The 18,809-nt window shown below is 40.9% G+C and overlaps 1 protein-coding gene and 1 long non-coding RNA gene across 2 annotated transcripts; both read left to right on the forward strand.

Moving 5' to 3' along the window:
* Positions 1-8,434: 8,434 nt before the first annotated feature.
* On the forward strand, positions 8,435-9,933 carry LOC6527418 (beta-1,4-glucuronyltransferase 1). Its single transcript, XM_002088474.3, has 2 exons — positions 8,435-9,203; positions 9,284-9,933. The coding sequence occupies exons 1-2, from the start codon at positions 8,529-8,531 to the stop codon at positions 9,830-9,832; spliced, it is 1,224 nt and encodes a 407-aa protein (XP_002088510.1). The 5' UTR covers positions 8,435-8,528; the 3' UTR covers positions 9,833-9,933.
* Positions 9,934-10,755: 822 nt separating this feature from the next.
* On the forward strand, positions 10,756-12,443 carry LOC120320747. Its single transcript, XR_005560287.2, has 2 exons — positions 10,756-11,000; positions 11,056-12,443. It is a non-coding gene; the product is annotated as an uncharacterized LOC120320747 (long non-coding RNA).
* Positions 12,444-18,809: the final 6,366 nt, after the last annotated feature.

Consider the following 18,809-nt stretch of genomic DNA (forward strand, 5'->3'; position numbering starts at 1 on the left):
TGCACAAACATTTGCACAGCGAAACGAAGCGATGATGAACGTGGCGAGGCTGTAGGTGTGGGTGGGAAAAGCGGCGCCTAAATGTATGCAGCATATAATTATTGATGGAGTGCGAGTGTTGGAGCAGGCCTGAAAATGATGAGTACACTTACAGGCAATGGGGATCAGAGAACTGCAGCAAGCCACCGGCACCCTAAGTGTACTCGCTAAACACCGGGAGTCTCCGCACCCGGGTGTTTGGAGACACCCTAAATTTAGCAATGACAAACACCCGGGTGTTTTGCCACCAGGGTGTTTTTTGTACTTGCACAAAAACACCCGGGTGTCTGCTGTGCAAAGAAGTTTAGGGTGGGTGACGCGCAAGCAAGGATCGGCCGCAGGTACTTTTCTGTATGCATAAAAATTGTATGGGTGGAAGCGAGACACGGTCCAAAAAATTTAGGGTGAATGGAAACACCCAAGAAAAAGGTCGTGCACATGTTTTTGCGTTTTGATGTATCTCATGTCTTAACAAAAAACAAACTTATGTATTATTAAATAATATATTATGTATATTATTAAATAGTATTTATACTTAATTAACACAATTCTATTTCTATTGTTTTTTTTTATCATTTTAAAAAGAAAAATTATACATACAAAGTTAAATATGGTAAATAAATATTACAAAATTTTAATAAAGCAAATAATATAAGATATAAAAAAGAAATGTCTATTTCGTGTTGGTTAAATTTCTGTAAATAGAACGCATAATTCTACGGATTTTCGGCATAATATATTTCGTTTGTCAGTACTTAATGTACTTTTCTTTTTTGTATGTTACCTATCACAGGCACTGAAATGTCTACCAGACACCCGAGTGTTCACCAAAACACCCGGGTGTTTACCAAAACACCCGGGTGTTTACCAAGACACCCGGGTGTTTCCGAGAAAAAGGCACTTGCCTTTTTCTGCATGTTTGCCTTCTCTACCCTTCGTTATGAGTGGCGAGTGTGATCGGTACCCGCGACGTAGGGTGCCGCATTGATTCGGGTGCGCAGGCACCAGGGTGTTTGCAGACACCCGAATATTTTGAGCGGGTGTTTGTATGTACCCGCGAAAACCGGTGTGAGTGGCACCCGCACTCAAAATTGTTGAGTGTGATCAGGGTGGCAAAAAATGCCACTCTTGCAGTTCTCTGATGGGGATGGCTATATGCATGTATGTATGTATGCGTAGACTCCCTGCTAGTTAATGTTGTTAGCAGGTGCTCGAGACATTTGCATATGTTTGTGGTTCATTGCAAGTGCGAATCCATTAACATCAAGTGAAGCATTAGATGGAGTGCACTCAGCGAAACGCGGTGAGCATCAATATTAAAGTTTGTCATTTTCAAAGGGAAATTTTCAAATTGGAAATAGATTTTTAAAACACAATGCTCTGAAACATTGCTAAAGCATTGGGTTACTATTACTTATTACTACTATTAAGTACAAAAAATAAAACTAAATTTACATCGATTTTCAGATCAAGTACTAGCACATTTGCACAGTGTAAAGTATTCTTTGGCTGATAGGAGAAATCATGGCAAGGTTTTTGGGGAAGACTAAGATGAAGAGCTTTTGAGTATGGGTAGGGATTCTTAAGTACCCCGGTGCCTGGTTATAATTTTCTCATTAGTCAGCCTAAGAATTTCTATATACCACAAAGGCAATAAATCCAAGGAATCCCTAAAAAGCAGGAACGAAAAAATTCCAAAGAAATTCTACAGACAGCAGCGGAAATTGAGGGAGTGCACAAAGGGGATAGGGAATGTGGGGCAGAAAGAAAAAAGTCAATATAAGGAAATTAATTTCCAAAGTCCAGACCAACTGGGGCAGTTGTCGGGAAAGTGGGGCGTATTCGGGGGAAGACAATCTTAAGGATTGGCGACCAACACATAAAATTCAATTAACCCGCAAATACACACGGAGAAAAGGCGGAGGGAGGAGAGTTGGGGGGGGGGGGGGCAGTGCACCCCCTAGCACTTGTCAGCTCACTTGAAGGAGTTGCTTGGACTTGGACTGCACACACTCAACACCCCAACACCCTTAGTAACACACACATAAAAGCAATTGAAAGAACATGCGAAAAACAATAAAAAGGAATTAAGGTAAAGTAGCAGGCAACGGAAGAAGGATCAAGGGGGCGGGAAGGGAATCATTGAATCATTTAATTAGCGTTTAGATTGCACACACACACCCACACACACACTAACGTACTATCAGGTTATTGAATATGTAAGCTCGTGTGGGTGACAGAGGGGCCGGACCATTTACAATTAGTTTGCCAACCAATTTATGTGGCCACTACAAGAAACGAGCCAAAATAATGAAGGAAAGAGGATAACATGGCAATGAGTCTACTTACACACATGTGTGTGTTTCACTGAAATACAGTCAGTGCCTTCGTCGCATTTTCGGTTAAAGAAAGGAGCATACCAGCCCAAACCAAAAAGGACCAGAGCAACACAGAAGAGGCCAAGCCAGGACATTCTCTCATCAGCCTGAAAAGGATGAAAACCACAAAACCGCTGCCAACAACAAATAGGCCCAGCGGGCCTCACTGAGAAAATGAGCAGGGGTCCTTAATAATAGTTTGCGTGTTATATTGATCTTTTCATGCTATTGGATATTTTAAAAACCCTGAAAATATATATAATGTATTAAAACAAAAGCTTAATACAAAAAATTATTACTTGTATTGTATTCAGCATCATACAGTCAGTAACTTCTTAAAAAATTGCGTTAGTTATGCAAAAACTTACTCGAAATTAAAGTTTATTCGTATGAATCGCCAACAAGAATAAAATATAAGATCTGTAGGATATTAATATAATCTCACGTATGTAGTTTTAAGATTTATAACAAATGAATGAGGTATAAATTAAAGGTTTTTTCAAGTGCTCAATCGGCTAACTAGAGCCATGGAACTGAAGCCTTCGCTTCGTATCCGCTCGCAGCCAAAACCACAACAAGCCAAATAAAATGTGTTCTTCTTTCTTTGGCTCGGCTTTTTTATACGTAAAAAATGTACATTATATATGTATGTATGTTCTTTTTGTTCTCCAGGCAGAACAAAGAAGTGGAGCGAATGGGGGAAAGCAGAGACAAACTCAAAGTAGCCGCGGGCAGTTCACAAAAGAGTAAAAATTATTGATTTATTTGCTACGGTTTCATTATCCACCCACAGCTGAACCCGCTGCGAGATCATTTTTATAATAAAATTACAACAACGACGCCAGGAACCGCATGGAACAGAAAGCAGACGTCCTTTAACAATTATTATTCAATATTTACAGACAGATACAAACGAACCGTTGATTATCAAGATTAATGGCAGAGAAAATTTAAGTTTAATTTGTCGGAAAATCCTGCAAAATTCTACTGATTTGGATCTCCAATATGAGAAGGTCGCAATGTTAGCAAGTAACTATATTTTATTTTTTTGCACGGAAGAAATATTAAAAGTTTGGTTAGCATTGAATATATTTTGTAGGGAGAGATAAATTAATTGATGGATATTATAGGTGAATTTAATTATTAAATTTTCTCGTTTCATTACTCTCTGAAAATGCAGAACAATATTTGGATTCTATGCCAATCCTTTCCCACCGGATAAATAAATACAAATTCGCGATGATTATTATTCCGCATAAAAGAGGTGAAAAGTAAATAATATACTTATGCACAGCTTCATGTACAATAGAAACGAATATTTTACATACTCGCAAAGGCAGCGAATACAAAAAGCCAATCATATGCAACAGCTACATAATAAATAATGTCAACACTTACGGTCCGGACTCCGGATTCCCTGGATGTTGGGTGGTGGTGGCAAATCATATATACACAGTATTATATATGCATTGGCCGGTCAATTGAAATGGAATTGGATTCTGTCAAGGCATATCGATAGTGGCCGGAATGAATCGCCGTGGAATAAGGGTGAAGTGGGTGGCTTATGGCTGCATGGGTTCGATTCATCGTTGTCATCGCAGTTGAATGACACAAATTTTTATTGCCTTTTCAACGTTCGACGGATGGGACGAGAGAATATTAATACGGATACCTCAACCAATCTGAAGTTGACCAGTAAGTCAGGTCAAAGGACTCGCTTTCAGGGATGGCAGAAATAGTGTGTGGTCAGGCGATACATGTATCTAAAAGATATATTTTTATTTAGGTCTTACTTGAATACAATATTCTGCATTAGGTTTCCATACTAAACCGTTTATATGGCTTTGCAGTTCCCATCGATATTTCATATCCGATATCTCTGATTTATAAGCATCTCCAATATGTTTTTATATACATATGTATATATTGAGTGCGTGTGCAGCAGACCAAACCGCAGACAATAATGTACAATAATTATATAATAGAGCTATTACCTGAACACAAAATTGCCTTCGTCAAAGCACCAAAGCCAAGCCTTCGACCACAAGTTTTACCCCTTTTCTCCGTGCCTTCAAAAATTTACTTGATGGGTTTTCGATGCGAATTATGGTCTGGAGATGCGGTAGGCCGAAATGCAACCCTCTAAACTGGAAAAAAAAACGGGCGGAAAAAAGCGCAGAGGAGTTTTTGGGGCCGAAAACTGTCACAGCAAATATTTTTCGACATCCCATCCGAAATGTGCCGGAATCAGTCAGACGTAGCTTAAGAGCTTCATCCCCACCCCACAAACACATATACACACACACTCATGAAGGAGGTAAAAAGGACTCGGGGCAGGACCCAGACCAGATGAAGGCAAAGGACCGCACTAAAGCTATTTTAACAAGGAAAGGGACTGGAAACAACAGCGGCGAGCTTCGAGAGCCAAAGAAAAGGGGAAAAACTCCATTTACGCTTGCTTAGTTCCTTTTAGTATAAAGTTTAAGCTTAATCCAGCATAAAATCAACTGGTAAATTTTTTATGTGCCCCTGCCCGGCGATTCCCCCATCAAAAAGATTAAAGAGTTAAATGTTATACCCGTTGTGAGCGACTGGGAATCGAGCCTAAAACTATGTACATATACATACATATATGTATATCATGGCATCGAATATGATTATAGGGGTTCATTCATGCAATCCCTTCTCCATGTTTTTCTGCCTTTTTTTATCTGCCTATGCAGCGTAAGCCAGTTATGATGGAGAGGACATGCGATCTAATCAATTGGTTTACAATAAATTGGTCGAATGTGCCACGCCCACTTCACAGATCTGTGCTGTAGATACTGAAAATAAGCAGCAACAAAGTTTGTGATTTTTGTTATAGAACAATGCGATTTTTCTCTTTAATTCAATACAACTACCATTCTTTTAGGCAACTTACAATACAACTACCATTCTTTTATGCAACTTACAATTTAGGTTAATGTTATGTTAAGAGTATGTATTTTAATTTAAGCTAGTAATACTATTTCTTAAATAACTTAAGTTTAATTTCAGTCTTTTTCTTTGGCCCTGTAAATGTGGATTGGATCCTGCACCAGACCCGAGTACAGACTTTGGTCCAGGTTCTGGTAATGATTCTGATTCTGGTTCAGGTGCGATGCGTGCAGCTGATGGCGGAAGCACGTCTGCCGGCCATTTTGTTTGGAATGTGAAATCAAACCGGAACTGTTGAAATATGCAGCGTGCCCGGGACTCTTGACCCGACCACGCCCTCCGTTCCGGCAGGCTGAGCCCAGTTCCGCCTTCCGGCTCATTTGCATTGTCCTGGATGGATGTGGACGTTGGCTGGTGTCGACAGGAGCACAGAGGGCAACATTAAACGTCATCTGCCATATGTCGGAGTATTAAATAAAATACAAAATTCGAGTGCTTCGGCGGGATGCTGTTGCAGCTGTGCTTCCGGCCGGTCTGTGTCTTGGTTATCCGGCCTTGAGGATTAGCAGTGAATCGGCTTAGGACAGAAACAATCGACTCACTCGAATGGCAAATGCCAACACCGAAATTGAATTATGAACCATGCTCGCCAACAGAAAACATTTTATCTAGCAAATTAATTAATCTTGGTGCAGTGCAAAGACATTTGAATTGAAAATCGTTTTCGGTTGGAAAATCAATTGGGCAAATGTGAACAAGTGAATAAACATCAATCTAAAATGAAATGTCCATTGTTGTATAAACTAGCTGAAAATGCATTTAAAGTGTGACAGTTGCATTTCGGTATTAAAGGAGATGTAAATAGATATACGATTTAGCCTGGTTATTTTGTTAGCCACATTTTTATTGAGCCACAGCCACATTTTGAAAACTTGATATATTTTCAGACCAATTTAACAGTCAATCGTAAAAACTTTTGGCAATATTTTCGTTAAGCATTGTGCTCATTTCATCAATATTATATTCCTGATGTTAAAGTTTAAAAATACTTTGTGACTTGTTATTACTATTCCCATCATTGCTGCGCTCTCTAATTATTTGCTTTACAACTTTTGTAATTTAATAAGATAGGGCCTGGACTTTTCAGATTCTGATTAACAACTAGGTATACTCCTTTTCAGCTGAGTCTTGCTTTATGAAACTCTATCCACCTGATTTCCGTTTCCTCGCCCTGCATTTTCCCTGACATTTTTATGTCCAACGCACAGGTAAATATGATTTCTTTGGGAAAAGGCACTTTCACCTTTTCTCCCGGGGCCATTGATCCGCCCTGCATCAAAAGTTGCACCTGACTTCGATGCAGCTTTCCCACATTTTTTCCTTTTCTCTATTATAAACTGATTTATTGGTTCATTTCCAAGCACCTGGATCAAGGACTAATGCCAGCTAGGTAAAAGTTGATCGGGAAGGGAGCTGAGTAGTGGTGTTGCAAAGGTAGACAAGGTAAATTAGATTTGGCACTGCTATGATGATGATGCATGCGACAAGTGAGTTAAGGTTCCAAGTTGCAGGTTCCAGGTTCCAGAAGCTGGAGACTCCGCCTGATGCAGCAAGTTGAAACAATAAGAGCAACAGACGGCGGACGTAACTTTAAGCCGATATCAAATCTTTCAATAATTAATATGGCCCACAGCCACCCACAAGGTAGGGTGCACATTGGCGTCGAGCTGGCTGGGCAAACAAACGCCGGCTCATAAATAAACACACAGAACGTTTCAGTTGGTAAAGTTTTCCATGCCGCGCACACACACTGCCCAAAAATCAACATCGCATGCAAATTCATAAGCTTACACCTCGCAAATACCACAGGCAATATTTTGAGCCCACTCAATAGCACTGCATTTACTTACTAGTGCTTTATGTTTATGCCACAAATTTAAATGGGTCGCACTTTTCTGCTTTAACAACACGTAATGATTGCTGGTCACTCTTCTAAAAATATAGAAAATACTCGTAAATAAATAAAAAATTACAATAAATTTAAAAAAATACTATACAATATATACTTTTATATACTATATGTGCTATATATACTTTTTTTTTTACTATATATATATTTATATTATAAATCCTTCCACAATCTACCTTGCCTTGGAATGTGTTTTGTTTTATAGTCTCACCGGCTTAGTTATTTCTCCGAGTGCTGTGCTAGCACACATCAGAACGTGTTCATTTCCGGCTACAGCATTTACCGTGCATATCCTGCCGTGTATCCTTGGCCAACTCTCCTTCGACTCCTGGCTGTTGGCTGTTGGCTGTTGCGTTGTGTCCTGTTGCTGTTGCCGTTCCTTTTACCAACTGTGGCTGCCTAAGCCGTGCTCCATCGTCGATACAGAAAGCTTTCAGATTTAATTTTAATTAGGTGCTATTGAATTTATAAATTTTTCAGCTGCTGTCGCCGTCCTGCGTCCTGCGCCCTTTGTCCTTCGTCCTTCGCTCTGCGACCTCCCCCTCCTGCCTGCTCCTCCACCGCACACGACGAACTTTGCCAGGCATTGGCAAAAGTTTCCAGGGGAATCCCATCGGAGAGGCCCTGCCTGTTGCCTGATACTAATAACAATAATCGCAAATTGTATTTTCATGAATTTTCAACTCGTAATTACTAATATTTCAATATACATACAAATACATAATCTATATACACAGCACCCCCATCGCGCGCCCAAATAGAAGCCAAAACTGGCGCATAATTAAAATTTGTTGTCCACGATTGCTGTGAAAAGGGACGTTGGGATGGTTAGATGGTTGGATTTGGGGGCGAGTTTGGGGATTTACCTTGAACAATGAACAATGTACATTAATTTTCCGTATTAATTGTTTATTTGCGCAGCCTGCATATTAAAATGTCTGCTAATCAATAATAAACCCCATTCGCAACAGATTATTTTTCGTTGGGATTTCGTTGCCATGTGGTGGGGGCCAGAAGCCTTTTGGGAAAGGTTGGCTTAATTGAGTTTTAAATGAATCTTTAAGCTTTCAATTAAATCACCCTGATTAATACAGTTTATAAATTCATATATATTTCTGTAAAAATCCAGTTCAATTTCAACACTGTCAATCGATTTATCGAGGAAGCACAGGTCATGTCCAAAAACAATTTGTGGGAAACGAAAAAAAGAAAATCGTAACAATATGTTTCGACTCTTTTGCCCTCTGATCTCTCTTGTGGTCCTTACTCTTGTCCCAATGGTCAGTTGCCTGGAGAATGGAACCATGGCCAAGCTGAAAAAGTTTGTGAACTGCGAGCCTAAGAACTACAAGCCAAGCACGTCGATCCATAGGGACTACTGGGTGCTGGAGAACTATGTGATGGCGGGTCACGGGGATATTCCGTGCTATGCAAATGTGACCTATACCACGCATGCGGACTATACGTATCTGGATAATGTGGTGCCCCTCCTGGAACGCTGGCGATCACCCCTCAGCCTGGCCATCTATGCTCCTGGCACGGATTTCGAGCCCACCATACAGAGCATTCTGTACCTGTTGCAGTGCCATCCTGGCAACGTCCTGGTTCGCGAGCTGTGCAGCTTCCACTTGTACTTCGAGGTGGAGCACTTGCCCCAGGTGGTGCTTCCACCCAAAATGGCTCTAAGGAAGCAAGCCAACTGCGGTGGACCACCGCCATATGAAAACGTGGTTAAGACGGACATGTACAGGGCGCGAAACTCGCTGGATTACCCCGTCAATTTGGGACGCAACATCGCACGCAGGGCTTCGCTGACGCACTACGTCCTGGCCTCGGACATCGAGCTCTATCCCTCGCCAGGATTGGTGCCCGCCTATTTGCATTTCCTTGGCCACAGAGTAAGGTTTAAAAGTGATCGTTTGGTTACAATATCAGTCCTGATATAATTTAATGAACTGATCATATAATTGCATTAAAGGTAATTGGAATCCCAGGACAGCAGCCCGATTCGCCGCTGGTCCATGTGCTGCGTATTTTCGAGGTGATGGCCAATGTTTCCGTGCCGAACACCAAGCCAGAGTTGCAAGAGATGCTGAAATCGGGCGAAGCAGTTCCATTCCACATGGAGATCTGTGAGGCGTGCCATAAGGGACCAAAGCTGGAGGAGTGGATAAATGCGATCGTCGTCTCCAAGGATCTGAATGTCTTTAATGTCGGCCATCGCTCGGAAGACTACAACCATTGGGAGCCGATATTCCTTGGCACCGTTGATGATCCTGCCTACGATGAGCGATTGACTTGGGAGGGGCAGCGGGACAAAATGACCCAGGCTTACGCCATGTGCGTTCTGGACTACCAGTTCCATATCCTGGACAACGCTTTCCTGGTCCACAAGCCCGGCATCAAACAGCCCGGCAAACGTAAGGCAATCTTCTCTCAAATCCACAAGACCAACGGCCTGATCAATAGAAAGATCCTCAAAGAGTTGCGGATGAAGTACGGTTCTCGAAAGGGCTGCGTTATTTAGGTGTAGTTTTTCCATAAGAAATTTATAATTCAAATTCAATGTTAAGTGAAATACAAGCTGTAATAAGTCTGGCTTAAGCTCATTTAACTTTGACCACTAAAGTTATTGTTTTATTATTGTTTTATTATGGGTTTTATATTTAAAGTCATATCCAAACTCGAACATTCGTTACTTTTTCAAAAGGGCACTTAAAATTCGCCATCGCTTTTCAGCTTCCGTCAATGTTTGCTTAACTTTTTCTGTTGTGCAGTTAACAAAAAAAAAATCAACAATCAATTGCAAACGCAACAGCATCAATAGTATAAAATATGAACTGCAAACCTAAATAAATATTTATTATTTGCTGCATTCTACTGGTTATGTGTGTTTTATATGCCAGCAAAATTTTTAGCTTAATTGAATATCAATTCGTTTTAAAATGCGCACCATAAAGAGGGAAGAACGGCAGTAAAAAGAAATCCAATCGCAGGGCGGGATTTTTAGAGGCTGATTGGAGGGGAGACCAAAGGGATATGGAATATTTATAGCGCAAATTATTAGCATACAAAATGCAATTGATGCCCTCCAGTGATTAATTAAAATGCTTCCGAGCGCATATAAATTCATATTGTTTATTGCGGTTCATGCACAGACACAATGCACTCGTGTAAGTGCCAATTGCGAGGTCATGCGCCATTTTTGTGGTTCACAGCACTTTGCGGATGACCCAAGTGCCTCGTGCCTCGTGCCTCGTGCCCAACCTGGTCACCTGGCAGCAGTCCGCAAGCTTTAAGGACCAGATGTGGTTTAATAACATCGACTCAAGGGCCTAAACTTCAACTGGAAGCTACTTGAGTCTCTCTAAATTAAACAAGAAGAACCATGCAATTTGAATACTTAACAATTGCAGCAATGAGAGGGTAATTGTATTTGTATAAAATTAAATAAATTTTATTCATAACCTCCATAAAGAAAATCTTACCAGTACTCTATACGTTGTTTTTGGTTCGAGAGTCTATAAATTGGATCCAACTTCCTATTGGGGAAGTGGGACCTTATAAGGCCGAAATATCCCGCTACCATCCGCAGGCAAAACATAAATATGCACAAACCATAAAAAACTGACCAGAGCGAGACATAGTGTCCTTTCTATACCCGTCACAATGACATGGCAACTTGGCGAAACAAAGTGAGACGTAAAGTTTTCGAAAAAGACAAATGACCCCTAAAGTTGAAACTAACAGTGACTAAATGGAGACAAGAGCAAAAAATGTGTGTGTTCGCCCAGGGTGCATCCACTTATACAACCATAAGAGTGGGTGGTGGGCTACTGGGTGGTCAATGGAGGCTTGCCAGGATTGGAAGGATTGGATGGATGGATGGATGAAGTAGTACGGAAAACGAAAGCAGCTGAAGCTGCATGGAAATCTTTTAATTGCTGCCACCAGTAGCCGTAGCCAAGCAAGCGAAAGCCTTCCATTTGTCTTCCATCTTCCAGCCAACTGCTGACGTTGTTTGATTTACCCCAAATTGAGAAAGAGACAGCCTGTTCGATTATGTCCACTGGGTATGAAGGAGACAGGTACACTGGGCCTGGGGCGGCGTGAAATTGCAAAACTGTTTCACCTGAACGATGCTGAATGGTCCAGGTGGCCATTCTCAGAAAACATCTGAGACTTTTGCTCAATAAGACAATGACAAATATCCAAAACACCAACTAGTTTGGTAGTTAAAAGTACTCGACAAGGAGCGTACTAAAAAAACTTTTTTCAGCAGAGCCCAAATCACATAATGCAGTCCCACTTGATAGCATTTTTTACAATTAATCTAACTTGAGGGAAATTATGGAAATTATATTGTATATTTGTCTGTAACTGAACTATCCTTAATGCACGAGCTTTTCATTGGATTTTGCACGAAAAAGTACACTAGAACAATATGCAAACAAATTTAAATGTCCCAAATGACCCTATCGTTTAGGCGCAAGCACTTGATAGTTTAAGGAAACCTATGAAAAGCTTCCCAAGCTACCCGACCCAAGATGCCCCATCGACAGTCTTTAGCATTGACCACAATGAAGGCAAAACCAGAGCGGCATTCAATAAGTCCTTTGGCCCCAACAGAAACACCCAATTTCCCAGCTACCTCTATTGTTATAGAGTATGAAAAACTAGGGAAAGCGACGGGCGAAACAAACAAAACGAGGAAAATACAAAAGTACCCGGGGAGGAAAACTAAAAAAGTGAGCAACAGCGGGAAAAGAACTCCAAACAATAGGCAGCCCTCAAAGTGAGCGATTGTTGCAACGTGTCGGGGCATCAATAGAGGGTCCAAGTGGACAGCGAACCAGGGGCTAATTCCCCAAAAGTATAACAACTCACCCAGTTTGTTAGCCTACTAAGCTAATAGTTTCTGAAAAACACGACAATCGTTTAAAAAGCGAGTTTTTTATTACCAGAGATTTAAGAGTAACTATTATAATTAAAGGAACAGAAAAATGTACTTTTATATACACGTTGTTTATAGCAATTCTAGAGATACGAGTTTAACATAGTTTAGTTACTTATACTGGAATATTTATATGTGATATTTAAAAAGAAGGTGAAACGATAAAGAAGAATTTAGCAAGTAACATGCAATATACTTATGCTTTTTCAGGAAGTTTACTTGGCTAGATGGACAAACTCTGGGATTTTCCCCCTAACCAAAACCATTGCGGCATCAATTTTTCTTTTGAATAAAAGATTGCAAAGATGCGTTGGCTTGGGAATCCTTTTGTGCCATAGAAATGGCTGCTTGAAAATGGCCAGAAACTTTCTTAAGATGCTGCCAGTTTTTTAACCCCCACTCAAAGGCGGAGCTTGGGCAAACATCTACCATTGAGTGAATATCCTTTCCATACAAATGCCATATAGATAGATAGATGGATGGAGCGTCTTAAGAAAATTGTAATTTTGATGTCAAACAACGATTAAAAGCAACGAGATTACCTGATGCATATTGCATGAATGCATTTATTGTGTTTGCCCAGAGTCTCAGCTCCTTCGTCCTGTTGGCATATCCATTCAGCAGAAGATTGGTGGAAAGGGGAGCCAGAGCAGACATCGTTGAGCTCATTTGCACTTTGACGCGTCCTCAGCTCACAATTCCATGGCACGGCATCGCATGGCAGGACGAACCAGGACGAAACAGGACGAAACTGCAGCGTCAGACAGGTGCAGGTGCCGATGCAGGTGCAACTGACGGCAATGACGATGTTAACGAGTCCACAAAACAGCACCAAAGAACTTGAGCCCCCATCTCCCATCCCAACTCCCCACACTCTTTTGGACCACAGAACCAAAACCATCGCTGTGTCCCCATCGCCCCCATTGCCCCATCGTTTGCCCCGCAAATCGATGCAAATAAGCAAAAGGCGACGCTATTGCCCAGTTTAGAAGTTGAGTCCCCAAAAGCCGATCGCGCTTTGATGCCCTTTCAAATGGCATTTTGATTGTGAGCAGAAGGATGGCGCAAATAAATGCAAAAAATATTATCCACAGAAATGCATTTTATTGCATAAAGATTTAATTCAATGATAACTAGCATTTTCCGAAATTCCAACTGTGTAAACTGATTCTTAAATCATATATTTATATACATAATTTTATATTTCCTTTCAAGAACACATAAGCCGCGATAGTTATTATATTAGTTATTATTTGTTCCAAAACCCATCCTTATATACACATGCCCCAAATTTTGGTAGTTTCCATTTTTATACCCGTTACTCGTAGAGTAAAAGGGTATACTAGATTCGTTGAAAAGTATGTAACAGGCAGAAGGAAGCGTTTCCGACCATATAAAGTATATATATTCTTGATCAGGATCAGTAGCCGAGTCGATCTGGCCATGTCCGTCTGTCCGTCCGTCTGTCTGTCCGTCTGTCCGTCTGTCCGTCTGTCCGTATGAACGTCGAGATCTCAGGAACTACAAAAGCTAGAAAGTTGAGATTAAGTATACAGACTCCAGGGACATAGACGCAGCGCAAGTTTGTCGATTCAGGTTGCCACGCCCACTCTAACGCCCACAAACCGCCCAAAACTGCCACGCCCACATTTTTGAAAAATGTTTTAATATTTTTTCATATTTGTATTAGTCTTGTAAATTTCTATCTATTTGCTAAAAAACTTTTGGCCACGCCCACTCTAACGCCCACAAACCGCCCAAAGCTGCCACGCCCACACTTTTGAAAAATGTTTTGATATTTTTTCATTTTTGTATTAGTCTTGTAAATTTCTATCTATTTGCCAAAAAACTTTTGGCCACGCCCACTCTAACGCCCACAAACCGCCAAAAACTGTCCTTCGCACTTACACTAGCTGAGTAACGGGTATCAGATAGTCGGGGAACTCGACTATAGCGTTCTCTCTTGTTTGTACTCGCTTTTTTGGTTAGTGGAAATTTAAACCGCAATGTTCAAAACACCAGCGGAACTGGAGGAGAAAATCTGTTAAAATTTCAGCAGTGGCAATAGGCGCTTAAAAAACGCTAATGGAACATATGGCTGCTGTTGCAGGGCCAAGCGGATCTTAGCCCACTCAGACCACGCCCACCACATATTCCCACAAAACTGAAGGGGTTTCGATTGCCCCTCCGCCTTCTAAATGTGTTGTGCACTGCAATAAATTCAAATTGCATTCGAACTTTTAAGGTATCTTTTGCAGGGATGCATTTGTTACTTTCCTTGGGAAAATATTACTCATACGTACCGTGTTCCTCTAATAACTCCAACATGTTTTTATTTGTTCATAGAAAAAATCAGTAGATTATACATATGATATAGTTGAGCTTTATAACAAAAGATAATCAAAAGGTTAATACATTATTTAAGAAAATATTAATTTATTCTATTCTATTTTTAAACAATTCGTGGCGAAATTTCGAGCAGTGCATGCTCTCCACGTACAATTTCCGGCTGAACACATTTTGTGGTCGGGTGAAATGCATTTATATTTGAGCAGCAGCAGCAACAACAATTCCGGGGGGGTTAAGGGATCGGGGAAGGAGCAAGCAGGCAATCGGGGAAAGCAGAGAAAGCGGAGAAAGGGACTCAAAGGGGGGCAAAAACAGAGTGAAGTTACCATCGGCGACGCTTTGGAAAGCTTAAGCCATTTCATTTTTGGTTCGTTGGCGTTTGTAGCATTTGCTATTTTGCACTATTTTTATGACTCACTGCGGGGGCAGCCGTGGCCCAAGGACCGCTGGAGGGTTAAGACGAAAGGAATCGGGAGGCTGCAACTTGGAGCTGCCGCTCGACCAGCCACGGGGCACTCATATTTCTTGGAACTCACACAAACACTCACAAAAACTAATAGAGAAGGCCATCGAGTGCCGAGCAAAATAAACATTGGGAAGCATGAGAACTAACACAAAAAAAACCCGATCAATATATGGTATATGGAGGGCTTATGCTGAAATTCTCTTATTGTAATTATTTTCAGAAAGGATACTTGGAAGGATATAAGGGCTAATAGGTCGGGATAATCTTTATGGCACTGTCAACATCTGGCTTCCAAATAGAGTGGTTTCGGTCATTAAATGGGGATATTAATTAAATATTATGGCAGAAGGTTTTACACATCAAGCTAAATGTTATTATTTACTGTGCTTATAACAAATAACTTCTTTAGTTGTGCTTTTAATTGAAAATGCCTTTGTTTTGTAGAGGCCCTTTACCTTTTCATATTTCACAAAAAGTTTGAATAACAACTCAAATTCTCATTAACAGGTGCACTCATCCCATTAGCTCATTACTCAGCCAGCATTTTCCCACAACTTAGCTTTTCCTGTTCCTCGTGATTGTTCAGAGTCTCGACCATTCCCCCACATGGCAAACATAAAACCCAGAAGCAATGCAAATGCCTCTACTTCGATGGCTTATCATACAAAAATCCACTTGAGGGAGGAAGGGGTGGTGAGATGGAGCTGAAGCTCCAAGTTCATTTGCAATTTATTAAACGCAGCTATAAACAAATCGAAAGCGAAATGCTAGCCATGGCCCCCCAATGACCGCATTTATGTCGATTTAAGCCATATCGGCTGGACCGAGCCCATAAAGGAAGCCAGCAGGGCCGAGAGGATATACATATATGGGGGGAATGTGGGGTATGTGGGGTATGTGGGGGATGTGGGGAGTCACTAAGTCAGTTGGCTGTGCTTATGCCCGTCCATTGGAATTGTGGCACGGCGTATTTTGTGGACTGCAGACACGCACCGGGCTATGGAACATGCATGAGGTCTGATGGAAGAGGCGCAGATTGCACATAAATAGCAGTCAGAAGTCGGCCAAAATACACTGGCAGAAACAAGGGATATTATTGTTAATACTTATGTACGTTGATATATAAATGACATTATAGTTTTTTGCTCCGTGCACCGAGAGGAGGCACTAAGCTAATTTACTCCTATATGAACCGAACTGCGTCTCGTGCAGCGGGGGGCGTTGTTGTTCAGGGGGGCGTGGCAGGAACGGATCTAGCCGAACCGAACTGAACCAAACTGAACTGAAGTGAGCTGAACAGCTGAACAGCTGAACTGAACAGAACTGAGCGAACTGGAATGGAATGGAACCGAAGCGAAGCGAAGAGAAGCGGGCTGACTGCAATGAGCATCTACATAACGCCCAGGAGTGATTTTCTGTGTCATTTGGTTGTAATCGTGTCTGTTGTTTGTTACTTATTAGGATGTGTGCCGGCAGTTGGGTGTGTGAATGTGTGTGTGTGTATATATACACATATATGGCATATTGCATGTCCTATGCCATATTGCACCATTTGCATGGATGAGTGTCTCTATCGGAGGTCCTTTTTGGTGTGCCACTGTGTGTGAGTGTGTGCTACTGTGTGTGAGTGTGTATAAGTGTGCACCGTGTGCGTTTGCAGTTTGACTTGCCTTAATGGTCATGTTAAACAAATGTTTATCAGGGCATGCAGCTGCTGTTTCCATCCGTTGGCCCTCCCCCTCCCCCTCCACCTCATAGCCCTCTTAACCCACTAAGACCCACCTCCAGTCAAGGCCATTAGTCAATTCGATAGTGGTTGTTGCTGTTGCATTAGAGAGAACATGAGCTCCGGCTTTGTGCAGCATAAGCCAAGCTGCAGCCCAGAAGCAGCAGCAGCAGCACATGAAATATGCATAACTCAGCAAAGAAATTGCTAAGGTTAAGGTTAAAGTTAAGTGTTTTGCCAAATGTGCATAAGGCCAAATGGCAAACGGACAAATTTCGTATGCAAACAACTAATAGATTCCAGACACACAAATGCTTGTATATTCATACACAAAACAGGGGTTAACTTATGACAGCGATCTCGCAAACAAGCTGCTACTCGTACATTCAACCGGAATTGGTTATTAAATTATTATTATGTTTCCTAGCTTCGGGATTTCGGTATCATCTTAATTGGACTGCCAAGCTGGATATTATATTATTAAGCTCCGTATCTGACCTAAGGCGTACTTCGGATACATTGGTATTGTATTTGTTTGCAGATGTTTTACCACATCAACGAAAAGTGTTTTCTGAAGGAATTTTAAAATGCTCATTGTGCTTAGATATACACTTAGTACATAAGCAGATTGCTTTTCGTCAAAGATTAAATTAAAGTGTAAGATAATATTTGTATACCCGTTTCTTGTATTTTTTTAAATCGATGCCACTTTAACGCCTACCAACTGTAACTTTTATAATTCTAGAAAAGAGTTTAACTTGTTTGTATTATTAAAACTCCAACTAACCGAGTAGGGGGCATCTTATAGTCGGCTCCCACCTATAGCGATCCTTTACCATTACCATCGATTTTGTGTGCCGTTAGACATTGTAAAATGAGTGGTTTAAATAAATGGCATAAATGAGCAATAAAATATATTCATCTCAATCAACATTAATGGGGCCAATTAAAATTTATTGTTTTTGCTTTAGGAGACTCAAATTGCAGCAGTTTTAAAGCATTTCAATGGCATCCCTAGTGCTTAAATCCAAACTGCCAGTTCAAGTTATTAAACTGCCGCAAGCTCGTTTCGATGATTTACCATTGCATACATATGTTGATTAAACTGCATATATTTATTAACACTCGAAGCGCTTTTGAAGCCTCGTGCTGCTGGTCATTTAAGTATTTACTCTATGATGATGTTCGTGAATTATATTAAGTTGAAAGAACTCTCCTGCGGGAAAGTTAATAGCATATTTTGAATGTGCTTCGAATCGACGGGGAATGGATATTCACCACCTGGAAAATGGTGAATTGGTGCAAAGCAACAGGTGGAAAATGACTTTCCAGTTTTCCATTCCATTTCCTCCTGTTCGCATACTTAAGAGCAGAAATCAAACTCAATGCGCTTGTCAAATAAATATTACGCACACACACAAAGGTAGCATTTGCTTAGTCACACACACACACACACTTACTCACACACTCGCACGAGAAAGCGGAAGCTAAATGCTATAAAAGCGCACTCCCACTTCCGCTTCCTCACTCCGCTGAATTTCCATTCCTCACTGTTTGCGCTACGTTTTCAGTTGAAAGGCAAAATTAACAATATGCAAAATTCATGTTAAAATATCGGAAAAATATATATTTCTTTCCTGCGCACAGGCAAGCAATCCCTTTTTCCTCCTCTCCTCCTCCCTCCTCCCTCTGCCCCCTTCTCCCCTTTTTCTGCCGCCTTTGCGCTCTTTTCGTTTGGGTTGGCAGCAGAAATAAAACAGAATAAAAACGAAATAACCAGGAAACTGGCGGAAAGTATAATGCGACAGTTCGAATATTATATATCCTATGAATTCTCAATTCGCAGGTATTTATTACAAATATTAATTATTACTAATATGCAAACAAATCTGTAAAAATGTTGAAAAAATTTAAATTATACATGGGTATGTTTATCTATCTATAAAAGTGCCTCAGTTTTAGCGTATAAGTTAACTAAGTTATGTTTAACATATGTTTCTGATCAATGA

Source organism: Drosophila yakuba, chromosome 2L (genome assembly GCF_016746365.2).
Source record: "Drosophila yakuba strain Tai18E2 chromosome 2L, Prin_Dyak_Tai18E2_2.1, whole genome shotgun sequence".
Classification (NCBI taxonomy): Eukaryota; Metazoa; Arthropoda; class Insecta; order Diptera; family Drosophilidae; genus Drosophila; species Drosophila yakuba.

Bases quoted from the DNA above. Each gene is read 5' to 3' on its own strand.
- LOC6527418 (XM_002088474.3), top strand. From the start codon at position 8,529: ATGTTTCGACTCTTTTGCCCTCTGATCTCTCTTGTGGTCCTTACTCTT. The intron at 9,204-9,283 runs GTAAGGTTTAAA...ATTGCATTAAAG, and splicing joins TGCATTTCCTTGGCCACAGA to GTAATTGGAATCCCAGGACA.